The sequence below is a fragment of the Sylvia atricapilla genome, chromosome 2 (assembly GCF_009819655.1).
Source record: "Sylvia atricapilla isolate bSylAtr1 chromosome 2, bSylAtr1.pri, whole genome shotgun sequence".
Lineage (NCBI taxonomy): Eukaryota > Metazoa > Chordata > Aves > Passeriformes > Sylviidae > Sylvia > Sylvia atricapilla.
Window position 1 is genome coordinate 114,372,171 of NC_089141.1, and position 25,814 is coordinate 114,397,984.

At 51.3% G+C, this 25,814-nt stretch overlaps 3 protein-coding genes across 3 annotated transcripts in view; 2 read left to right on the plus strand and 1 right to left on the minus strand.

Annotated features, from left to right (window-relative positions):
• RRM1 (ribonucleotide reductase catalytic subunit M1) overlaps positions 1-25,814 on the minus strand; it is a 516,096-nt gene that overhangs the window by 154,499 nt on the left and 335,783 nt on the right. The window lies entirely within an intron of this gene.
• The window catches only part of MRPS6 (mitochondrial ribosomal protein S6), a 46,788-nt gene continuing 29,623 nt past the window's right edge, over positions 8,650-25,814 (plus strand). Inside the window, exon 1 of the mRNA XM_066314248.1 lies at positions 8,650-8,770. Coding sequence (XP_066170345.1) covers positions 8,726-8,770 — 45 coding nt within the window. The 5' untranslated portion in view covers positions 8,650-8,725. The remainder of the gene's footprint in view (positions 8,771-25,814) is intronic.
• On the plus strand, positions 8,695-25,399 carry SLC5A3 (solute carrier family 5 member 3). Its single transcript, XM_066314215.1, is given in 3 exon segments — positions 8,695-8,770; positions 22,205-24,492; positions 24,495-25,399. Coding segments are annotated over 2 exon segments (2,145 nt in total). The 5' UTR covers positions 8,695-8,770; positions 22,205-22,499; the 3' UTR covers positions 24,647-25,399.

A 25,814-nucleotide genomic window follows, 5' to 3' on the forward strand; every position in this document is an offset into this window, starting at 1 on the left:
CCATGGACAGGGAACCTTCCACAAGGTTCCACACCCAACCTGAGCTGGGACATTTCCAGGGATCCAGGGGCAGCCACAGCTGCTCTGGGCACCCTGTGCCAGCCCTGCCCACCCTGCCAGGGATCAACCCCTCCCCAATAGCCCATCTAATCTCGTTTTGTATCTCTCTAATCTTATCTTGTATTCCACAATAGCTACACTTGGTTACAACTACTTTTGGACTCTATCACTGGCCTGCCTCTCTCCCAGTTTAAAGCTTTGCTTAGGGACAAGAAAAGTCACTTGTCCCTCTTTTTTCCCCAGGTTCTCCTGGCACTCAGCAGTTGGGGATAACCCAGATGAGCCCCCCTGGGCACTGCACCTCCCAAACCACACTTTAATTCTCAGGCTTCCCGAGCCCCAGACCTTTCCACAGTCATTCCCACCACCACCCAGCTGTGTTTCTCAGAATCCCAAAATCCCAGAGGCTGGAAAAGCCCTCCCAGCCCAGGCTGTCCCCCCTGTGCCCACGTTGTCACCCTGAGTGCCACCTCCAGGGGACACCCGCGGGGATGGGCACTCCAAAGCTCCCTGGGCAGTGCCAAGGCCTGAGCACCCTTTCCATGGGGAAATTCCTGCTGCTGGCCGAGCTGAGCCTCCCCTGGGCCAGCCTGAGGCCGTTCCCTCTGCTCCTGTCCGTGTGCCCTGGGAGCAGAGCCCGACCCCCTGGCTGTCCCCTCCTGGCAGGAATTTTGGAGACTCCTGGTCCCATCTGGCAGAGCCACTAACACTCAGGAGAGGGGCAGGGGAGTTAAATACCTTTCCTGACCATCCTGGGTTTGGGTTTTTTTGGGCAGGACATTTCTAGCACATCAGGAAGATGCCCCTTCCTCCCCTTTCCATGGAACAGAACAATCAGCCATAAACACGTTTTGTTTCCTCCTGGGTGTGATGGCTTTGGGATGGGCTGGAATCACCTTGCACTTGAAGCTTCTTTAGATTCTGGCATCTCAGTTTGAGACAGCGAAGAGCTCAAGTGAATATTTTGAGAAGTTGCAGCGATCCTCATTCAGAGCACTTCACATGTGTAGCACCAATTGAATTCATTCCATCTGGGATCATTCAGCACTTCTGCAAATGAGACCACAAAATGTCAATTCAGACACTCAGAAACTGGGAAGGGTGAAACTCACGGCCACCTGCAAGAAGTGTGGTTTAACTGACTCGTGCAGCCTCACCCAAGTCAGGAAGGAGGGATTCAATCCCTTCCTAAGGCACATCCCAGCTGGTTTAAGCCCAAGAGCTCATCCTTTTCCACGTGATCCCCTGCAAATCCACTGCTCATCTTCTGTCTGCTGAAACAAATGTGGAAAAACTTCTGGAGACAGCAGCCTCCTCTACTATGTCATCCTGACACAGCTCCAGAGTGGCTCCACCCTGAAAAATAAATGTGGCACAGAGCCCACGGAAAAGAAAAGTAGGCAATTATCTACTTTGCATATGCAGATGCGAAGGAGAGGAAGGAGAAATAACGCTCCTCATTATGTGGTATTGATTTTGCAACCTAGTCCTCATTTAAAGCAGATTGGATGTGTGCAATTATGCAGCTTTTTTAAAGTAAACAGCGAAAAGAATCCAAACTCCTTCCATGGTGTGCAAGCATCACATTGTGGCAGATGGACACGGAGCTGCTGGAGCAATTCCAGAGGGGGCAGCAGGATGAGCAGAGGGCTGGAGCAGCTCTGCTGGGAGGAAAGGCTGCCACAGCTGGGATTGTTCAGCCTGGACAGGAGAAGCTTTGGGGTGACCTGAAGGAAGGGTCTGAAGGGAGCTGATAAGAAAGATCTCAGATCCATGGAATGGTTTGGGTTTGGAGGGGCCTTAAAACTCCTCCAGATCCACGGGCAGGGACACCTCCCACTGTCCCAGGTGCTCCAACCCCAATGTCCAACCTGGCCTTGGGCACTGCCAGGGATCCAGGGGCAGCCACAGCAAATCTGGGGCTTCTTCATCCACACAGCCACAAATTCCTGCCCAATATCCAGTACAACCCTTCCTTCTAGCACTGGAAGCCATTCCCTGTGTCCTGTCCCTGCAGCCCTTGGGAACTGTCTCTCTCCAGGTTTCCTGGGGCTCCTTCAGGCCCTGCAAGGCCACCCTGAGCTCAGCCCAGAGCTTCTCCTGTCCAGGCTGAACAATCCCAGCTGTGGCAGCCTTTCCTCCCAGCAGAGCTGCTCCAGCCCTCTGCTCATCCTGGAGCCTCCTCTGAACACACAAATTCATGATTTTTCCTGTTCTTTTTGCTCATTTTTCTTCCTACTATCCCATCTTTTCCTCTCCTAATCTTCCTCCAATCTAGCTTTTCTTCATCCCAGTCTTTTTCCATCTATTCTGCTCCCTTTCCTTTCTCTCTTTTACATCCTCTCATTAGAGCCTAGTCCTAAATCCTAAACCCACCTGAAATGTGTGGTGTTTATGGACAAACCTCCTGGAGAAGTGAGGAAAGAGCAGGGAGAACAGGCCTGCACCTGTCCTACACCCCTGCCCATCCCCAGGCAAACAAAACCTCACCTGGCAGGGCAATTCCTCTTTCCACAGGCAATCCCTGTGTTCTACCAACACCTCCATCTCTCCTGAGCTGGGGCTGGAGGTAAGCAACACCCCAGTCCTAAATCTGGGGTAAATTTTGATTTTATTTTGATGTTGAGCAATGTTTCATAGGTGGAAATTAAGGTTTTTAATAAGAGGACAGACTTGGCTTTCTGTGGTTCACAGAGGATCGTGCGAAACGAGGTTTAGTCCAGCCTAATCAAGAGACTGCTGGAACCCCAAAATAGCTGTGCTTAGAGAGGCTCCAAATGGTGATTTTGAGCTTCTGAAAGCACCGTTTTTTTGTCTTTCATTTTCCCCATTAACCCTGCCATGCTGGGCCAGCTTCTTTGTCAGAAGTTTCTGAGGTATTTGAGGACATTTTTTCATGGAATCCCAGAATTACTGAGGTTGGAAAAGCCCTCCCAGATCGCTGAGTCCAAGCTATGACCTCCCTTTCCATGAGGAAATTGCTCCTGGTGTCCAACCCCTGGCACAGCCTGAGGACATTTCCCCTTGTCCTGTCTCTGTTCCCTGGGAGCAGAGCCCCACTTTGCTACAACCCTCAAACATTCCAAACGCCTTTCCCAAAGAAAACTTGCACTGGCAACTTGCACATTCCATGTATATGGAATGCATGAGGACATTTTATTATCTTGTGCTTTATTACAAAGGATGATGTATTAAGGGTGGAATTATTCATCCATGGGATGTTCTTTGGGACAGAGGCAGATGGGATAGACACCAGGATGCAGACAGGGTGGTTTGCCCAAATTCCAGCATGAAAACCTCAGGATATTTTGCATGACACTTATTACTTAAATAAAGTAAATGAAATCTCTATCAGGGGAGTTTTTATTTCCTCACTGAGTATTCAGGGCATGGCCATCACTCATTGTTCAGACAATCCTCTCCAACCCTGTGCTTTTAAATATTAAATGTTAAGTTTCTTACAGTCTTTGGATGCTTTTGGAGGAAGAACCAAGATTGTGAGATTCAAGGGAGCTTAGAGCTGGTGGACACCTTGGATCAGTGGTGAAAGATCTGGGGATCATCCTGAGCTTCCATAAAGGGATGGACAGGGGAGGACAAGGCAGGGCTGGAGCGTGTCCAGGGCAGGAGCTGGGGAAGGGGCTGGAGCCCCAGGAGGGGCTGAGGGAGCTGGGAAGGGGCTGAGCCTGGAGAAAAGGAGGCTCAGGGGGGACCTGGTGGCTCTGCACAAGTCCCTGCCAGGAGGGGACAGCCGGGGGGGTTGGGCTCTGCTGCCATGTCCCAAGGGAAAGGAGGAGAGGAAATGGTCTCAAATTGCACCAGGAAAGGGTCAGACTGGAGACTGAAAGGTATTTTGTGGGATGAGCTGCCCAGGGAGGTTTGGAGTCATTGCCTATGGGAATGTTCAGAAGATGTCTGTATGTGGACCTTGATAGAGGGTTTGGGGTGATGCCAGTGGTGCCTGGCTGATCCTGAAGGGCTCTTCCCACATTCCAGATGACTCTGGACTCTGGGATGCTCCATGAGCTGCCCACACACATGTGACAGACAGGTGCAGTCACTACCTGTGTTGCTGAAGTGCACGAGAGACCCTCAGGCACCCAGATCTCATTCCAGGGATATCAAACATCCACCTGGGAGTGGGTCCATGAAGTCTCAGGATCAAATGTTTTTGCAGGGAGCAAATCCCATCACGAACAAAAATGGACTCAGGCTGATGTTTGGGGAGTCTTGAGACAGCTTTAAATACAGATTCCCAAAATGAGGGGAATTGGCCACATGCAGATGAATATTTAGAGAGATTCCATGTGGAATGGAGTCAGAAGTGAGAAGGAACAGTGACTGTAAATTTATATCCTACTGAGGATCTGATATTGCCATTTGAAAGCAGCACTGGGAAGATGACAGGGACAGGGATTGAACGTTTCCTTTTCTCCCACCGGAGGAGCGTTTGAAGGAGGTAGAGCATCGGAAGAACTGGGAAATTAGAGCTCTCCCCACTCCTTTGTACCCATGGCCAAAACGTGCCAGCTCCAAATGTGCCAAAGAGAACCTCAGGGGTCACCTGTGGCTGTGCAGGGAGCACCTGGAGGGTGGGAATGGCAGGGATACCTGCGCATTCCCACCTCACCTGGATTTCCTCCTGAACCTGCCAGGCACACACTCAGAATAAAAGAGAAGCTCAGGCCAGACAAGACTGCATTAGAAAACAAACAGGGAAGCAAAGTAAAGGGAAGCAAACCCAGGGAGAGTTTGTGTTGAGAGCACCAACAGGCAGTAAATTCTCCCTGTCAGCTGCCTGGCAATTACTGCCTGAGCACGGAGGGCTGGGAGCTTGGGAATACCTGTAAACACTTTCTGCACAGGCAATTTGTCTTGTAGCAGTACCCAAAACAGCTCCCAGGACTCGCACAGCCCTCATGCCTGGAGGGCACAGGATGTGTTGGGAACCACGGGGAGCTCGCACCTGCCTGAGATGCGGAAGGCCCACAGCACTACCGGGGCTGGCTGAGCTGCGAGTCCTGCTGAAAAGAGCTGGGAGAAGTTTTCCATTTCCATTCCTGCCCTCGGGATCCGTGGCACTGACTGTGGCAGGATCCCTGTGCAGGCAGAGCAGAAGCAAACCACCCTGGCTATGGAAAGGACGTGGCTGGGGCGCCCAGGGACGGTGTTGAGGCCTTTTTGGATGGGCTGAGATTCCACTGGTATTTCACTGAAGTTTTTGAATCTTGAGATGTGCCACTTTCTCTGCTTCCCTTTGGGCCTCGGGCATGGTAGTGCTGCTCTCAATTCCCTCTTTCCTGAGGACAGGATGGAGCAATGACTGCTTCAACAGCTCGAGCAAAAACTTGTCTCTCCCCAAAGCCACATCGCTGGGCATCGGTGTGAGGGAAGGGAGGAACAAGCCTCTGCTCTAGACAAGACAAAGAGTGTTCAGACAAACCCCCAGGCCCCTCAAACACCTTCTTCAGTGGGAACAAGTGGTTCAGCTTCCAGCACAGCCTGTCTGGACGCTGGTGTCGGATGTGCTGCCGCCGGAGGGATCTGCGTCACTGACCTTGGTGGCTGCAGCACGTGAGCAGACGGCCAGGGGTGCCTGCCAGGCTGGGAAATGCGTGTCCACAACCTCCCTCGCTGGGAGAACCCGGGCACCAAGGCCAGACATCAGCCTGACCTCCATCCTGCTGCTCCTCAGGCCTCCACACCCGGCCACATCCACCCGAGAGCCGCTCAAATCATGGCTGTGACTGCGGGTGCCCTGGGGATGGGAAACAAGGAGCTGCGGATGTTCTGAGGATGGGAAATGTCCTGGCTGTGCATTTGGGAGCTCTGAGGATAGGAATTATCCTAGCTGTGCACTGGGGAGCTCTGAGGATGGAGCAGTTCTGGGGGTGCCCTGAGGATGGGCAAGGAGCTGGGCATGCCCTGAGGATGGGAAATGTCCTGGCTGTGCATTTGGGAGCTCTGAGGATGGAGAAGGACTTGGGGATGCTCTGAGGATGGAGAAGTTCTGGGGATGCTCTGAGGATGGGAATTGTCCCGGCTGTGTACTGGGGAGCTCTGAGGATGGAAAAGGAGCTGGGAGTGCCCTGAGGATTGGGAAGGACTTGGGGATCCTCTGAGGATGGGAATTGTCCTGGCTGTGCATTTGGGAGCTCTCAGGATGGAGAAGTTCTGGGGGTGCCCTGAGGATGGGCAAGGAACTGGGGATGCTCTGAGGATAGGAAATGTCCTGGCTGTGCTCTGGGGAGTTCTGAGGATGGAGAAGTTCTGGGGCTGCCCTGAGGATGGGGAAGGAGCTGGGGATGCTCTGAGGATGGGAATTGTCCTGGCTGTGCACTGGGGAGTTCTGAGGATGGAGAAGTTCTGGGGGTGCCCTGAGGATGGGCAAGGAACTGGGGATGCTCTGAGGATAGGAAATGTCCTGGCTGTGCACTGGGGAGTTCTGAGGATGGAGAAGGACTTGGGGATGCTCTGAGGATGGAGCAGTTCTGGGGGTGCTCTGAGGATGGGGAAGGAGCTGGGGATGCTCTGAGGATGGGAATTGTCCTGGCTGTGCTCTGGGGAGTTCTGAGGGTGCACTGAAGGGCTCTGCAGAAGGAGAAGGTCCTGGCTGGGCACTGAGGAGCTCTGAGAACCGGCAGCTCCTGGGGGCACACGGAGGTGTCCTGAGGAAGGTTCTGGAAGGTGCCAAGTTGGCCGGGGCTCAAAGCAACCTGGCCCTGTGGAAGGTGTCTGCACCCATGGCAGCGGGTTGAGCGGGACGATTCCCCATTCCCTGTCCCACCTGAGCCTTTGGGTGCCCGGGTGACACGAGCGGGGTGACATGAGCTGGGTGTCCCACATGCGCAGAGTGCCCACACGAGTGGGGTGTCACACACGAGCTGGGTGACCCCAGCAGTGTGTCCCACACGAGTGAGGTGACCCCAGCAGTGTGTCCCACACCAGCGGAGTGACCCTGGCAGTGTCCCACACCAGCTTGGTGTCCCACATCAGCGGGGTGACACAGCAGCGTCCCACACGAGCAGGGTGACACCAGCTGAGAGTCCCACACCAACAGGGTGTCCCACACCAGCAGTGTGTCCCACACGAGCAAGGTGGCCCTAGCAGTGTCCCACACCAGCAGTGTCCCACACCAGCGGGGTCACCCCAGCAGGGTGATCTTTGCAGTGTCCCACACCAGCAGTGTGATCCCAGCAGTGTGTCCCACATCAGCGGGGTGACTCCAGCAGAGTGTCCCACACCAGCCGTGTGTCCCACACGAGCGAGGTGACCCAGCAGGGTGATCCCAGCAGTGTCCCACACGAGCAGTGTGTCCCACACGAGCGAGGTGACCCAGTAGGGTGATCCCACCAGGGTCCCACAGCAGCGGGGTGATCCCAGCAGTGTGTCCCCGGCAGTGTCCCACACCAGCAGTGTGTCCCACACCAGCAGAGTGACCCCAGCAGAGTGTCCCACACGAGCGAGGTGACCCAGCAGTGTCCCACAGCAGCAGTGTCCCACAGCAGCGGGGTGACCCACACAAGCAGTGTATCCCACACGAGCAGGGTGGCCCTAGCAGTGTCCCACACCAGCAGTGTGATCCCAGCAGTGTGTCCCACATCAGCGGAGTGACTCCAGCAGTGTCCCACACGAGCAGTGTGTCCCACACGAGCGACGTGACCCAGCAGGGTGATCCCACCAGGGTCCCACAGCAGCGGGGTGACCCCAGCCGTGTGTCCCACACCAGCCGTGTGTCCCACACCAGCCGTGTGTCCCACACCAGCAGGGTGATCCCAGCAGTGTCCCACACCAACAGGGTGTCCCACACCATCAGTGTCCCCGTCAGTGTCCCACACGCGCGGCCCCAGCCGCCTCGGCCACGCGCGGCTCACACGCGGCGAGGCCGCGAGCCCCGGCTCCGTGCGCGGCCCCGGCTCCGTGCGCGGCCCCGGCCCGGCTCCGTGCGCGGCCCCGGCTCTGTGCGCGGCCCCGGCCCGGCTCTGTGCGCGGCCCCGGCCCGGCTCTGTGCGCGGCCCCGGCCCGGCTCTGTGCGCGGCCCCGGCTCTGTGCGCGGCCCCGGCTCTATGCGCGGCCCCGGCTCTGTGCGCGGCCCCGGCTCTGTGCGCGGCCCCGGCTCTGTGCGCGGCCCCGGCCCGGCTCTGTGCGCGGCCCCGGCCCGGCTCCGTGCGCGGCCCCGGCCCGGCTCCGTGCGCGGCCCCGCGGGGGGAGCGAGGGGGCGGCGCAGTGGAAATTTCCACTCCCTGCAGCAGCAGCGGCGGCGGCGGCAGGCGCGCCGGAGGCTGGGGCGGCTCGGCGGGGCCGGGGGCGGCGCCGGCCGCGGGGACAGCGCGGGGAGGGCCCGGCCGCGGCCGCGCGGGGGTCCCGGCCCCGAGGCCGCGCTGCGGGACGGCCCCGGCGCGGCGGGGGAGGCGCTTGGCTCGGGCAGGGCCGGCCCGGTCGAGCGTGCGCAGCTCCTGCGCCCTTTAAGCCGCGCCGCCCCTGCCCGTACGGGCGTTTGAGCCGCGGGAGCCGCGCGGGAAGGAGCCGCTACAGCGCCGGGACGCGCCTTCCTCCTCCTCCTCCTCTTCCTCCTGCTGTCCCCCCCGCTCCTCCTGTCCGGCCTCGCCGCGGCCCCCTCCTCCCCGCCCCGTGCCCCGCTCCTCCCGCCACTGCCAGCCGTAAGATGCCCCGCTATGAACTGGCTTTGATCGTGAAAGCCATGCAGAGGGTGAGTGGGGCACAGGAGACGGGAGGAGGGGAGGGAGGCAGCTGGGGCTGGCAGTTCCCCTCCCGTTGCCCCGCGGTGCCGCCGCCGTGTCCCCTGGGTGCCCGCTGTCCCCGCCGCACCGCGTGGCCCGGCCGGCCTTGTCGCCCTGCAGTGTCGCAGCGTGTCCCGGGCTCCTCGGGGTTCCCTCCGCGTTCCGGCCCCTCGCTCATCGCCCCTTCCCCTTTACCCGCACCCTCGGAGACTTGGCCGAGTGGCTCTCTCCCCTCCGAGCCGCAGTCCCCTCTCCCCCTCCCCTCCGGTCCGCAGGTAAGCAGATCCCACGCTTTTCCAGCCGCGGGGATGCGGCTCTCCTTGCCCGTCCCCTCCCCTCTCTGCGCCGGCGGCAGGTGAAGCCGGCCTTTGGCATCGCCCTCTCCCTCTGCAGCAGCAGCGCTTTCCATCCCCCTCCCCGCACCTGCGCTGCCATCCCCGGCCACCTCCCGAGGCTCCGGGGAAAAAAGGGGAATTCTCTCCAGCCAGCTCCCAACCGCGGGGTACCACCTTTCCCCCCCGGCTGTGCCAGGGCAGTGCCAGGGCAGTGCCAGGGCAGTGCCAGGGATGGGGTTTTGCCCGCAGCAGTTGAACGGGACCGATGGGCTGGGCGCTATCGCCCCCGGGAAGGGGCGCTGGGGGTGGCAGCAGCCGTTGCCGCTGTTTTTTGGCAGCGCGGTGATAACAGAGCTCGGTGAAATGATGCTGTTCCCATTCGGCAGGAGCTGAGTCAATACGTGGGGGAAGGAGGGGCGGGCGGGGTGGGGAGAAGGGGGGGAGAGAAATGGGGGATGTGTGTGCGTAAAAATAATAATAATAATAATAATAATAAAATAGAGCCATCTCCGTGTGGATGGGAGGTTTTATTTGGTAAATAGCAGCTGATACTGGCCCTTCTCTAGTACCTTCTATAGCCTTTGTTTATCTGTTACTTTCCAGCTTAATGCTGGTGTTGGAATTTAGCAGCACTTGCGCTGGGCTGGAGCCTTCTGATCCTGGATACTCTGGGATTTACCCTTGGTTCCCACCAGCCCCATTTCCCACCGAGCAGCAGCTCCAAGCAGCGTGGCGTTTGGTTTTTTTTGGGAATTACGGGAGCACGTCTGGTGTGCCGCATGCACTAGTACATTTCCATTCATTTTACATGGACCATCCACATGTCGGGGCTGGTTGCTGCTTCTTCTTCTTCTTCTTTTTTTTTTTTTTTTTAGATATATTATTCCCCGTGGTTTAGCTGCAGAAGCTGTAGTAGAGACATCTCACCTGGGTCCTCTAGTGGAGAAACACAGCAGCGGGGAGAAAGGCGGGTGACATTGCTGCACCAGGGCAAAAACACGCTGCTTTTTTCCGCTTGCCTGACAACGTGTCATTTTTGTCCGATTTTTTTTATTTTTTATTTTTTTTTTGGTTCCTTCCCGCACCTCTCCCCACGGGTGGACGAGGCAGAGGTGCTTTTTGTAGCCGTGCTGTTGATGTGGGAGATGCTTAAAGCCAGGGCAGGACAGCAAAGCGTAGCCAATCTGCCATAATACTGAGGCAGGAATAAACTGACTTCTCTGAAAGGATGCCGTGGAGTGCTCTCTGCTGGAAAGGCTCCCTGGTTTCTAGGATGTGACCACGGAGATGCAGGGATAAGCTTTTAGCTGTCAGATGCTTCTAATGAGCATCAGTGCACTCAGGATTTAACAGCTGCAACCTTTGCCTCTTTTTGAAGTTGGACTCTCCAGCATGTTCTTTCCACATGGATGTACCTTCAAGGATGGTTTTTTGTTTTTGGTGTTTTTTTTTTAGCTCTGTGATTATGTCCAAACATTTCAGTTTGTGCTGGTGTTTTTAACCCACCCTTGTTGTCAGTCGAAAATTTAGAGTCTGTCTGTAGGTGCTGCTATTTTCGTGCTGTTCGCAGCGTGCCAGGTCTGGCTGCTTTTTTGTTTCCCGATATTTTGCTGCTCCTGCCTTTCTCGTGCCATGAGAACACTTGGAAATATTTCCTCCAGTGGTTTTATGCTCCGTGGTGCTGCTGGATCTCGGCTGGGGAGGGGTTGCTCTAATGACCCCTGTAAGCTGTGCATAATCCTGGCTGTAATACAGAATTAAATGAGGCAAAATATGGGACTAATAAGCCGGTCTGAAACAGTGGAATGATTCCATAGCTCCTTCCTGTGGAAGAATAAACGGCACTGCTTTTCCACACGGGTGACAGCACCTGGGCAGGTGTTCCCTGTCAGTCCCTCTGTGGTGGCTGCGTGTCCTGGTGCTGTCTGAGCAAGTGCTGACTCTTCTTTTGGTGTCTGTGATGTCCTTCCTCACCTGTGGCAGCTCCCCTGTCCTCCAAAAAAAACCCCAAAAACAAACCCAAACCCTTGTCACTTGGCTTTCCTGTGCTTTAGGGCTTGTCCTGAACTTCTGGGAGCTCTCTGGCACCTTGGTGCAAAACCTCATCCTGGAGACTTTGCTGCCTCTCTCCAGTGGCAAACTTGGTGCTTCTGTGGGGTTTTCCCTACCCACAGCTTTCTTTTCATAGTTCCCTTGGCGTTCTCAGGGATCCAGAATGCGTCCCTCCTGTTCGTTTTTTGTTACTTTAAACCCTGTTGCTGCCCAGCCCTGCTCATGTCCAAGTCTCAGGGATCCTTTCCTGTTCTTTTCCTGCATGTGGCTTCTGTTTGGAGTCTGTTGGGAAGGTCCCAAGGCAGCACATCCCATCCATCCCTGCTCTGATGCTCTCCTCAGGCTTGGCAGGCTCCAGAGCCTCTTCAGCTCTCCTTTTGTGCCTTAAAAATGCAACACCCAAGAGCTTTAGGACTGGTGGGGGCAAAACAGGGGAAAACTTTCACTTCGCACTGGTTTCAGTTTCCAGCCTTTGTCACTGTCACTGGTTGTCTGCATGTACTTTATGCAAAAAGTCAGGATTTTATTCTGAAGTCAAAGTTGAGCAGCTCTTCTCTGTCCTGATTTGTGAGAAGTAATGGACTTGGATTAAGCCCACTGTATTTTTATATACTAAAACACAGGGTATTATTTATACTCTGTGTATATAGAAGGTTTTTCATCAGCAGAGCCCTCACTTAGTGACTCTTCAGAAAACAATAAGAAAAGTCCTAAAAGCACCCCCTGAAATAAATTACCCCCCTTACTCTGTGGTGCATTTTGAGGGTTTGTGTTTGCTGCGTGTGAACTGATGGAGGAGACGCTTTGGGCAGAGAAAGGTGTGAGCACGTTGAGGTGAAATGATTCATTTTGCCCGCCGTGTTTCTTTCCGCAGCGTGCAGAGCACAAACGCTGAGGGGAGCTGGGTGGCAGATTTGTTATCAGCAGTGTCCCAGTGTTTGCAAACCAAACGTTACCTGCCCACAGCAGCCCCAGCCAAGCCCTGCAGCTGTGCTGGAGGGAAAGGTGCAAAATGAACACAGGGCTCTCCATGGCCTGGATTCCCTGTTCATAGCAAAAGCTGACTTTCTAAAGGCTCCTGATTTTTCTCCCATCTTTGAGTGGGAGGATTGTGGCAGGACTTTGAGCAGGGAAGGGCAGTGAATCCCCAGGAGTGAATCCTCAGGAATTCTCACTGGTTGGGAGAACAAGGCTCTGCAGGGAGCTCTGAAACTCCCTGGAAGGAAGTGAGGGAGAAAGGGAAGGATAGAAAGGCTGGAAATGGTTTCCTTTCCTCCAAGGGTGTTTGTGCAGAGTGGCTGTGGGGTGGCAGTGCCAGACCTCCAAGGGGACTGGGACACAGAGTGGGAATGCCACAGTCCTTGAGCTTGGAAAAGACCTCCAGGATGGAGTCCAGCCTTTGACTGATGCCCACCTTGTCACCCAGAGCAGGGCACAGGGACACCCCTCTGTAACCGGAACTGAATGCGCACTTGGTAAATAACTCAGAGTGTTTCACTAAAAATGAGGAAATTCATCAATGTTTTATTAGCAGCATGCTCATCTTCACCTGTGACAAAGTTCAAGCACACAGTGTCATAATCTCAGACCTAGCCACCTTTTTTTTCAGCTAATACCTGGACTAGGAGACCCATCCACCCATTCCTGGAATCCCAGAGTGGTTTGGGTTGGAAGGGGTCTTAAAAATCACCTTGTTCCACATGGCAGGGACACTTTCCAACCTGGCCTTGGACACCTCCAAATAATAATAATAATAATAATAATAATAATAATAATAATCCTGCAGTGAATGTGGGCTCTCATTTCCCCAGCCATGTTCTCACAACACAACTTGTCTTCAGCAGCTGTTTGTTGCTTTTGGAGTGGGTTGCCGTGTTTCTAAAATTCTCTACCTGCCCTGTGGAGATTGTTGGCTATTTTGGGAATGCCAAAGTAAATGGGCAGTAGTGTTGCTTGACATCTTGACTATTCCACTTAATTGCTGTGTAGGCAGCTGCAGCAATTGGGCTTTTGATGCCTCAGTTGCCAGGAAGGAGAGGGGGAGAGAATGAAGCAGGGAGATACTGGGTTTATTTTCTTGCATTTTATTTAATTTTCTTTCCTTTCCGGCGAACCACTTGCTCTTCCAGTGGAATTGTGCATCTTCCCCACCTCTCTTCCCAGCTGAGCAGGTTAAAATGACACAAAAGTTTGTTCCTCTGTGCCCAACTGGCATTTTTAGGAGGCTGGAACAGGCTCTTCAGCCTGGCAGGGAGGGATCCTGGAGTCGGGGGTGGTGCTGGAAAGGACACCAAAGCCTTGGAACCAAAAGACAGGATCAGAAAACAGCAAGATCCAGCACTGGCTCTGCTGGAGGAGTCACCTTTTTGTTTTCTGCCTTGAGCATTCCATAAGAAGAACTGAATTTTGGAGAGCGTGGTGCAGACAGCGTTTGGGAACGATACCCTCTTGCCTGATATTTGACATTTTCAGTCTTGGAAGAGCAGGAATTTCTTGCCAAGTGTGGGATACGTGCCTGGGTGTGAGGGGACATAGAGGATTATTCTCTTCTGCAGAATAGTTTAAGCCTAATTTCAGTTTCTTGCAGGCCTTTGGTTGGATTTCAGTGGGATTTGGCCAGTCCCTCTTCAGGGGACAGCAGTGGGGGTTAACCTTTGAGTTAAAACTTCTCTGGGCTGCCCCTGCTTCTTCCTCAGCTACGAGCTCTTTGCTCCTGGTAGGATTTTGCTCCTGACGTGTTCTGGCTGTGAACAGGGAGATGTTGGTTAACTTCAGCATGGAGCAGATTCTGTCCCAAAACTCTTGGGAAAGAGGGCAGGAGAAGCCTTTGTGCTGAACAGCATTAATCCCTGCATTGCTGGAAAGCCCTGGAATGTGGCTGACTCCCGTCAAAGTTGTCCATTGTAACACTGAGGAGAAGCTGCTCCCTCAGCTCACGTGTGTTTTGTGTTTTCTGTCTCCTAATCTTCATCAATTCCACACTTTGGACTGATGGAAGCTCTGCTTTTCCCTGTGTGTTCTTTCAGGAGCTGATTTCTCCAGTTCCCTTATCCCAGAACCATAATCGCCCCGCAAAGATTGCTTTGGGAGGTGTTAAGTTGTTGATCAAGTAATTTATCTTTGCTTTTGTTTTTCCTTTGCCCAGAGAAGCTGTGGCTGCCCCTGGATCCCTGGAAGTGTCCAAGGCCAGGTTGGAGCACCCTGTGACACTGGGAGGTGTCCCTGCCCATGGCAGAGGTGGCACAGGAGGAGCTTTAAGGTCTTTCCAACCCAAACCATTCCATGATTCTATGATTTTTTCAGGCTCCATCCATGGCAGGCTGATAGTTCCTGGAGCCACAGGCACTCACACCTCCCCAGCTGCAAATGTGGGATGAAGGAAGAGCTGCTTAGGTGGGAGCAGTTGCTTGGCAGAGTTTCATGTCCCATCCTTACCTGAGGGCAGCAGGAACCTCTGGGAACCAGGTTATTATTCCCTGGAAAAATTCCTGCCCTGTGGAGCACCAGGAATATCCCCAGCGTGCATTGAGGAGCTGATCAAAAGGTGAAAGCAGGGAAAAAATAAAAACACAGAAGGATTTTCAAAATATAACTAATTATGGAGAAGTGGAACGGGAAATATGGGAAGTAAATAACGTGGAAAGTAAGGCAAGATGTGAAGGACCTGGCCTGGGGAGCACTGGTGCAGATATTGGTGCTAAAAGTGAGATTCTATGAAAAATTCATCGCCTCTGCTGAGGAGAAGGGCAGGAAGGAAGTGGATGGTGTGAAAGGAGGGTCATGAACCCAAGAAACAGGATTGAGGAACTGCAGAAGAACTGTTGTTCTGCTATGTTTTAATCCTGGTTTGTCCACTTGCGAGCCAGTCCTTGTGTTCAGTCCTGCAAATATCTAAGGAATAGTAAAAAGCCAGGTCCATGCAGAGGATGGATACAGGGAGGGAATTTGTTCAGTGCAGCTGGTGTTTTAGAAAAAGAAATTAATGTTTGGTAGCTTTCGATACAGATATTCTGCATCAAGCTTTGTGATTAGCATTAATTGTTTTATAACCAGCAGAATTTTATTGAACTCTGGTTTTGGTGTCTTGAAATCTCCAAGAAGGATGAGAAGTCTTGACAGAGCACCCAGCTGACTGGGAAGCGTGGAGAGCCTCAAATTCTTGGATGATGTATGATCCTGAACTTCTGTCTCACCTATCAATAATCCTGGGGATGCTTTATATTTTTCCAAAGACTGTGGGCAGCCAGCAAAGTGATGGGAATTTGGGGAGGTCCTAAAGACGCTTCATGAGTCTGGTTTGGTTTTTTTTTTTTCTTTTTTGTTCTTCCTAGAAATTTGAAGAAGAATTTCCTCCTGGTATCTTGCCCAGTTCCATGGGGACTACCACTCCTTTCTCCTTTCCCGAGTAACTTCTGCACTCTCCCAGCCAAAATCCTCCTCAAATGGGATGAACCAGCACATTTTTTAGGCTGGGATTATCCAGTTCCCTGCTGAGTGGTGATCACCACCAGCTGCATCACATCGTTGAACCTCCAGCTGAAGGGAAGGGCATCTTCAGTAGCAGCAGAGGTTTTGCAGCATTTTTGAGATTTGCCTTTAAAATGGTGATAACCTTGTCCAGAGATCTGAAGCGGTCCCAAATCCACTCCAGAAATGAAATTCTTGGCTGTTGAGGCTTGTTTAACCCATTCTCTTGCTGCTGCTCTGGTGACCAAGTACTCCATGTCCTTCATTCCTGCCGTGGCAGTGAAACGTTTGTGCTGCTGGATTTTGGGTTGTCAGAAGGAGAGATCTGAGCCTCGGGACTCGGTGTCCTTCTGCACCTTCCAGTGCAGTGAGATCTGGCAGGGAAATCTTGCCTGGTGCTGTGTGATGCCAGAACCTTCCAGTTTTTGCCAGCCCCTTCGCACTTCCTTGAAAATGTCTGGCTTTTTGCCCTGTGGTGCCCTTAATTTTGCTGTTGACCACGTGGCTTCTGGTTTGTCTCTGCCCCTTTTGCTTTCAGTTCCTGTGGAAAAGAACTGTGTCCTGCAGAGGGGTGGATGTCACCTCTCTGTGGTTTCCTTGCCGAGGGCTGGGGTTTGTGGTGACAAACTGAGCTCGGGGGGCCCTGCTGGAGCTGCAGCCAAGGCAGAAAAGGTTCTGCTGATTTCCCAGGGAAGAGAGGCTCAGTTATTTGGCAGTTTCTGCTCCTTTCACAGGATTCCAGAGCTCAGAAAAGCCCTCCCAGCCCAGGGAGTCCCAGCTGTGCCCAATGCCCACCTTGTCACTGAGTGCCACCTCCACGCCTTCCCTGGGAACTCCAAACCTCCCTGGGCAGCCCCTTCCAGTTCCTTTCCATGAAGAAATTCCTCCAGATAACATTTGTCACCCGTGGAAACATAAGCCAATTCTTTGGGCTGACAAGGGGAAAAGGAAGGTATTAGCTCCTTATTTTCTTCAAATTGATGGATTGATCTCCTGGGTACGATGCTACATCATGTCTGGGTTGAGCCTGGAGAAGACAGAGTTTCTTTCTGGTGTCTCTGTATTTTAACAGATAAAAAGGGACTTTCTATCTCCTTCCCTCTGTCCCCAGCTTACCCCCTCCCCTTTGCCCTGTAGGTGTTTGGAGTTTTGGGAGGAACAGTGGAAGCAAATCAGTTCCTTATTCCTGCTGGAGTGCTGGGGACTGGCTCTTGGCAAAGGGAACCAGCCAACTGTGAATGTCACAGGCAGTGGCACGAAGTGGCTCGGGGAGGGTGATGCAGATTTTGAAAAAAAAAATCCATCTTTTCTTGCTTTGCAAGGTTGGAGCTTCTCTTGAGTCCACTGACTGCTGGAGTGTCCTTTCTGTGCCCTCTCCCCCCCTTCATTTGTGACTTTGGTGGGACATTGGAATAGGTGCATTTGCTTGGGATGAGAGAGGGAAATGGTTAAAAAAACCCCAAAAATGACAACTAAACGATGTCCTGCTCTAAGAGTGTCAGTCCCGGTGCCCTTGAGCTGCAGTTGGCCTCGCATCACTCCAGTTTCTGCTCTGTAATTGTCCACTGTACATCCCATTTCTGTCTGGCAAACGCAGTGAGTTCTCTGTGTCTCTCGCTCTGGGGTTACTCATTTCTCTCGTGTCTCCCTCAGCAGTGGTGTAGAAAAGAATCCAGAAGAATTTATGCTGGAACAAGCTGCTTTTTTTTGTGCTGCTGCAGCAAAACGAAGACCAGAGCTGGAGTGATTCCTGACCAAAACAAAAGTTCCTTACGTGTCCATAACAACTCCTTTGAGTGAGTGACTGGATCCTTGCACCTCCAGTTGGATTTTTTTTGGTAGTGGTGGTTGATGGAGTTGGCTCCTGAGTTCTCCAGACCAGCAGGAGGTTGATGAGACAGAGTGTGACCAACAGGTTCAGTCAGGTTGGCTCAGGTAACGTGGCCCTTTCCTGCTGCAGCCTCTTCAGTCCAGACCTGGCCTGGCATCCCCAGCAGCTCCAGTTATTTATTGGATGCTCCAGCTCAACTTCTGCCTTCCCTATCTGTCCCAGGGGGGTTCCTGGCACATTCCTCTGCCCCAGCTCCTGGTTTTCAGGGAAAAGCCTGGAACTGCTGCCCTGGATGCTGAGGGCTGTGTTGAGCAGCTGCCAAGGATAGCCCCTGCTTCCTCAAGGGCATGTGCTACATAATTTATGTATCACTTACTCCATGAAGAGCTTCAGTGCTCCTTTTTTATGTTCTGGAGTGCTGCGGTAAATGGAACGAAGCTTTTATTTTTTTCTTTTTTTGGGTTTTTTTTTTTTCCCCCAATAGGTTTTCCTGCTTGTGTTTACTGAGGAGCAGTGGACAGGTAGGAGCTCAGGAGTGTGAGGAGTCTGGAGAACACACTCAGGGGGTTGGACATGGCACAGACCCCACTCAAGGCGTGAGACTCCTGTTATTTATTAATTCTTCTGTGGCAGACTTAATATTTTCCACGATGCTGGCAATCTGGACAGATTCCTTCCACACAACAGAGCTGTTCAGTAGGTGAAGTGCTGCAGGTCTGAGTTCAAATGCTCCTGCTTGAAGGTGGAGAGGGAAAATGTTGTTTCCAAGAAATAATCTGAGAACTACTTGGAAATCTGTGAGCACAGCACTTAATTTGATGACAGTGGAGACTCCTGTGGGATAGGTGGGCATCTGCATCCCCAAATTAAACCCTTAAGACATCAGGATTGGTGAGAAGAAAAGGAAAAGTCAGCTCAGAAACTTCCCATCACCAAAAAGCCGATGGAGCTGGGAACAAATAGTGGCTTCAGAGCTGGAGCAGTTGGACTCTGGCATGTTTTAAACACCCATTTTATTAGAAAAGCACTGTGGAGAAAGTTTTCCTTTAGAACAATGGTACAAATTTCTCCTCAAAATCCCACCCTGGGTCTGCTTCACGTTACGAAATCTCTCTTCAGGGACTTGCTTGGGATTTTTTTATTCCCTTAAGGAACGGGCTGGGTGTTGGAGAGACATATGCATTGTTTCACCAGAGCTGCAGCCTCTATTTCCACACAAGAGGGAAGCACATTGTTTTGTGTCTTTGATATGATCCAGCCAGAAAACAGCCTTAGGGAAAAAAATTCCCAGTCCTTGGCAGCAGAACTGTCTTTCTGCCTTTTTTTTTTTTTTTTTTTTCCTCCCTCTGTCAGTGCCACAATGTTCACTGTTCTAATAACTCAGGATTAAACTCACATGGGGCATCTCAAAAGTCCTTTGTAAGACTTGAGGTCAGAACTTGCTGAAAGTTCAGAGGGACGAGTCTCATTTTCCTAATGAAGAAAAGTTCCAGGGTTATTTTGGAATTAGGTCTAAGAAACTGGTACAAGAAGCTACTTCAGTGCTGTAATTTAGTGACAGTGCAGCAAATTTGTGGTGGCTGCTGAAAACTTTCCACCTTCCAGCTCAGGCAAACTGAGCCCTGCAAAAAAAAAAAAAAACAACACCAAAACCAAAAAAACAACCCCTCAGGTGTTGGTGACAAAGGGCAGGGTTCAACTCTCTGAAATTTGATTATTTCAGGTGCATGGTCTGGCCGTGTCTTTGTATGGAAAGCGCTCCAGGAACTTCACATGTTGTTTATTTTGGTTGGAATGAGCCCCTTGGAACTGAAGTGACTTAATTGAGGAATGTCACAATTTATTTGAGGACAGCTGCGTCTAATACTGACACACTTGTCAGAGAGTCTGGATCCTGGAATTACAGAAGGTTTGGATTCTCAGAGACCTTAAAGTCCATCCAGTCCCACCCCCAGGGCAGGGACACCTTCCATTATCCCAGGTGGCTCCAAGCCCCATCCAGCCTGGCCTTGGACATTCCCAGGAATCCAGGGGCAGCCACAGCTTCCTTGTTAATATCCGGATCATAGAAACACTCTGGATACTTCTGGTATCAAATTGAATTCATTTTAACAGATATTCTTGTGAATTTTTTTTTTTTTCATACTGTTCTCTAGGATATTTGTGACAGGTCACTGATGAACCTACAGGGAAGATGGTGGAGGGTAAACTCAAGTTAAAATCAAACATTTTTTAGTAATGAGAAGGGCAACAGAACAATAAAAATATTAATTATTGCCATTTCCTTATCTGGCTGTTCTTCTGGTTTTCTGCACAGCAGATTTTCCTTTTGTCATATCTCAGTAAAATCTCTTCTTCCCTTTCTCTTCAAATATTTATCGTTTTGGTATAAACATAATGTAGTTGAAAAATTAGCTGAATATGGCAAAAGACACAACACTATTAAAGTGTTGCTCCAAAGTGCTTAAAACTAAGAATAGTCCATTAAACTTGGCGCTGATTGCGTCATCTGATGTGAAGTGTTTATAATTTTGGGTTGGATTAAGCTATTAGACCATTTAACTACTCCTGTATTTGCGGGTGGGGAGAAATGTGAATTCTTCTGTGGAAGAATTGAAAATACATCTGTGGTTTGAGGCTTCTGAGGAATGATAAATTTAGCCCAGTGCTGTAATCAGTCCGTTTTGTGCCATGTCTCCTCAGTCTCTCATTATTGGCTGTAATTCCAGCAGTAGGAATATCTCTATTCTCAAGTGGGTTTGTGGTGCTTGGGGGGAACCCTTGTTATTTTTATTTTTTAAAATTTTTCTCCTGAAAAACAGCTGGACCATACAAATGACACAGTGGTGGATTTCTCCTGAAGGCCGAAGTTGTGGCTTGCTGGGAGCTATTTTTAAAATGTATGAGGAGTTGCACGTTTTTACCTCAGCACCATTGCTGCCTTCAACACAACGTGTGCATTTCCAACCTTAACTCTCTTGGCATCTGAAATGGCTTTATTGACCTTTTAAACAAACCCAATATATGGCAGGGGTGCTAAACAAGAAACCAACCAAATATTAGAATATGCTATCAGGCGGTTTATATTAATCATTAATTAATGAGGAAATGGGAGCTTCAGCCTTGTGCCAGAGAATGAACTGGAAGGGGAGGCCTGGAGCTGATGCTTGTAGGACTTGTGAGACTTTATGGCCAGAAAAAAAGACCCAGTGTTGGTTTTCTTGTGCCTTCACCAGTGGGTGGCAATGAGAAGTGGAGTTAGACCCTGTTCCTCACCTTCTGTGATAATCTTCTTATTGCTGCTGAAGGTTTGTGTTCTGATCTTTAGACTGAACCTCTTCTTTGCTTTAATCTTCCCTTCCCATGGCCGTTGGGAGTAGGGAATGGGAGAATCCTGTGTCCAGCTCTCTCTAAATCCAGTAGAAGCTTTTGGGTTGTAGAGGGTGGGCAGGGCTGGCACAGGGTGACACTGCCCCTGGATCCCTGGCAGTGCCCAAGGCCAGGTTGGACACTGGGGCTTGGAGCACCTGGGACAGTGGGGGGTGTCCCTGCCATGACACGGGTGGCACTGGGTGGGATTTAATGTCCCTCCATCCCAAACCATTCCATGATTCTGTGGTACCTCCCAAAGCATAAACAGGAGATGGGAACACATCCCAAATCCACGAGGGAGCCACCATGCAGCTCCTCAGTGTCCCTTCCTCTGCCACCAAGTCTTTATCGTCCCCTTCCCTCCACTTCCAGCGCTTCAGTCCTGCTTGGCAAAATGAATTTTGTTTCCTGACACGTTTGGCAGCCGTCAGGTGGGATTGGGAATTCAGGAAGACCGTGACAGGGAAAGCTTCACCATGGGAATGGGTGCTGGGAAGGGCATTTCCTGGCATCCTTCCAGCTGTGACTGCTGCCAAAATCCACCCAGTGTTCCCTCCTGTGCCTCTGGTGCTCCCACGAAACCCCAGCTGTGGGTATCCAAAGGTGCTGGCCCTAAAATGGGATGCCAGGCAGAGTTTTGCTTCTGCCACTTACTGGAATGGGATGTTTTCTCCCCTAGGTTCACATGACTGTATGGAGAGCTTTCCACGTGAAAAATAACCCTGTGATTATCTGTACCCCAGACAGGAGCAAACTCACCTCAAAACCTGCGGAATAACCTTGATTCTCCAGCTGATTTGAAATGGATGTTGTTTTCTGACAGCACTGTGACCTCACTTTGATTTTTCTAGCAGCCAGCTGGTGTCTCAAGTGCATTTCTGTGGTGCCAGAATCTCCCAGGATTTAGTGGGTACAGTGCAGAAAATGCTGAGCCAGTGCTCCACGGCTGTTGGTATTTGTTGGAGTATTTTAATTTTATTTCCAAAGATCGGATGAAAGATCTGTTTAGCGGCTTGAGAAGGAGATCTGTTAGACACCAGAGTAAAGAGAAAAAAAAAAAATGTATTTAGTTGCTTGCCTTGTTGTGGGGAATTTGGGTCACTCAATCCTCCCGAATCGCTGCGTCTCTGAAGGTGCCTGTAACCACTGAAGTTGACTTGTAAAAGGCTTTTACCACTTAGCCCTACAAATACTGAATGATGTCTGTTATGGATTGCAGGAACTATAAAGGGGGAAAAATCTGTGGTGTTCAGTGATTTGTTTTACTACACTTCAAATTTTTTCTCATTACTTCATGAAATTCCTCTCTAATTCAATCTTTGTCTTTTGTCTTTGCTGCCTTGCAGGGTTGGTACAGTAGGCCTCACTAAACTTAGCTGCAACTAAGAATTTCTCCTACATCAACTGAGTTAAGGCTGATGCTCTTGTGGAATGTGGATTAAAAGTGCGTGCTAAGTTCCCAAATTTGAGAAGCGGAGAAAAGTAAATGTACCACTGCCACCAGCATCAGGACAGCAAACCAAGGGACAAAGAATTTGACCCGCTGTGTTGATTTTGGTTAAAACTGGTTCACGTGGTGCTTAAGAGACGTTGGCTGGGGGGCGAGAAGTGGACGTCAGCGAAGGCTTTTTTGGTTACAAAATGAGGGCTGCTTTGGAGCCAGCAGACATTGCCATTGTGGCCCTGTACTTCGTGCTTGTAATGTGCATAGGTTTCTTTGCCATGTGGAGAAACAATCGGAGCACCGTGAGTGGCTACTTTTTGGCAGGGCGTTCTATGACCTGGGTAGCTATCGGGGCCTCGTTGTTTGTGAGCAATATTGGAAGTGAACATTTCATTGGGCTCGCAGGATCTGGAGCGGCGAGCGGATTCGCCGTAGGCGCGTGGGAGTTCAACGCCTTAATGCTTTTGCAGCTTTTGGGATGGGTCTTCGTGCCAGTCTACATCCGGTCGGGAGTGTACACCATGCCCGAATACTTGTCCAAGCGGTTCGGAGGGCATAGGATTCAAATCTATTTTGCAGCGTTGTCTCTAATTCTTTATATCTTCACCAAACTCTCGGTTGACTTGTATTCGGGGGCGCTTTTTATCCAAGAGTCCCTAGGGTGGAACCTCTACCTGTCGGTGATCCTGCTGATCGGAATGACGGCGCTGCTGACTGTGACCGGAGGGCTGGTGGCCGTCATCTACACGGACACCCTCCAAGCGCTGCTTATGATCGTCGGGGCCCTCACACTCATGATCATAAGCCTCACGGAGGTCGGTGGGTTTGAAGAAGTGAAAAGGAGGTACATGTTGGCGACGCCCAACATCACCTCCATCCTCCTGACCTACAACATCTCCAACACCAACTCCTGCAACGTCAATCCGAAGCCCGACTCGCTGAAAATGCTGCGCGAGCCGACGGACGAAGACATCCCCTGGCCTGGATTTCTGCTGGGACAGACCCCGGCCTCGGTGTGGTACTGGTGTGCCGACCAAGTCATAGTGCAGAGAGTTCTGGCCGCCAAAAACATCGTTCACGCCAAAGGCTCCACCCTCATGGCCGGCTTCTTGAAGCTGCTGCCCATGTTCATCATCGTGGTGCCGGGGATGATCTCCCGCATCCTGTTTGCGGACGACATCGCCTGCATCAACCCCGAGCACTGCTTCCAGGTGTGCGGGAGCAGGGCGGGCTGCTCCAACATCGCCTACCCGCGCCTGGTGATGAACCTGGTGCCCGTGGGGCTGCGCGGGCTCATGATGGCCGTGATGATCGCCGCGCTGATGAGCGACCTGGACTCCATCTTCAACAGCGCCAGCACCATCTTCACCCTCGACGTCTACAAGCTCATCCGCAAGAGCGCGACCTCCCGGGAGCTGATGATCGTGGGCAGGGTCTTCGTGGCCTTCATGGTGGTGATCAGCATCGCCTGGGTGCCCATCATCGTGGAGATGCAGGGCGGGCAGATGTACCTGTACATCCAGGAGGTGGCGGATTACCTGACCCCGCCGGTGGCCGCCCTCTTCCTCATGGCCATCTTCTGGAAGCGCTGCAACGAGCAGGGCGCTTTCTACGGCGGCATGGCCGGCTTCATCCTGGGCGCCATCCGCCTGGTGCTGGCCTTCTTCTACCGCGCTCCCGAGTGCGACCAGCCCGACACCAGGCCCGGCTTCATCAAGAACATCCATTACATGTACGTGGCCACGGGGCTGTTCTGGATCACCGGGGCGGTGACGGTGGTGGTGAGCCTGCTGACGCCGCCGCCCACCAAGGAGCAGGTGCGGACCACCACGTTCTGGGCGCTGAGGAAACGCAGCGCGCCGGAGAGCGCCGGCAAGGGGGAGCTGTACCAGGCGCAGGAGAAGAGCATCCTCAAGTGCAACGAGAACGCCAACCACATCATTCCCAACGGGAAGTCGGAGGAGAACATTAAAAACGTGAAGCCGGAGGACATCAACCTCCTGGTGACGTGCAGGGATGACAGCAACCCGGTGATCTCGGTGAGCCACTCCGAGGTGGAGACGCCCGTGGATTGTTATTCCAACGGACAGGCGGCCCTGATGGGGGAGAAAAAGCACGAGGAGGAGGAGGGGACTGACGACAAGGCGAGACAGTTGAAATTCATAGATTGGTTCTGTGGCTTTAAAAGTAAACCGTAAACAAGAGAGTGGTGCGGGAGGTCGAGGAAGAGACTGTTTGTTTACAAATGCTGGAAGAGACTCCAAAAGTTAAACTATTACTAAATGTTGGACTGGTCTGTGTCTGTTCGCTTGGAATCTTCATGTTTGTCTACTTCTCTTTGTGAGTGAATAGTGAACTTTTAAGGGTATGGCTTAAACATACAGAAGTTGATACAGGTCTCTGGAGATTTTTGGTTTTTCTTTTCAAACAACATAACCACGACCCAGGCATTGTTTACGCTATAATTGTAAGATCAACTCAGCTTTAGCCTATTTTGAGACCATTTGAGATGTGTTGTCCTCCCTCTGCTGAAAGCAGAACCTGTCCTGTGGTGGCTTTTTCTTTTTTTTTTTTTCCCTTTTGTGTTGTGTGGTTTGTTTTTTTTTCCATTTGCAGCACTAACCTTTTGTTTTTCTGTGTATAAATATACCAAAGGCAGGCAGGTGGCTGTGTTTGAAGTCAGGCAGTTACAGCTCAGTCAGCATTAAGTGAAGATAACAGGTAATCAGTTACCAGTGTGTAAAAGCTGAGTGATTAAAGCTGTGTCAAAAGATTTTTTTAAATGCAGAGCTGTGATGCACATTTATAAAATAACTGTATTACCTTGGCCAACTTAGCACTTTTTAATTGCACTCATTGCTCTTTTTTTTGCTTTTTTTTTTTTTTTTCAGTTTCTCATTTTTCTTCTGGCAACAACAGGAAGCTGTCTTGTCTCATTTTATAGCACTTAAAACATGATAGCTCTTAGCAGCTTTCTGCCTTTTTTTTTTGTATTCTTTCTAAGGAAATTTTTGTCTTATGATTGTTATCCACTGTAAATTCCATTACTGAAAAGTTTCTGTATTAAAAAAAAAAAAAGAAAAAAAAAAAGAAAAAACCAAAAATAAGCCTGGAGATGACAAACTGTCAATGGAGGAGGAGGAAGAAGAAATATTCTTTCTGTGGGGTTTGTAGTAGATTGAAACTGAAGAATCCCAGAATTTTGAGGGTTGGTTTGGGATGTCTTTGGGAAGCCGTTCCAGGGCTCTGCCATTTCCATGGAAAGAATTTTTTTCCTTGGGTTTAGGTGGAATTTCTTGAGTTTCAGTAAATGGCCAAAAAGATCCATTCAGCCTCTGAACTTTAAGGACATTGTTAGGATTAGCTTCTTTTTTAGGGGAAAAATCTGATTGTAGATTCTGCCACTTGGGAAAAAGAAACATGAGGCTTTGCATGTCTTGAAGAACTGTTTTTCACCCTGCAGAAGGGTTTTTCTCTGCTGTGTCTGGGAGGAGTCCCTGCGGCCCCAATGC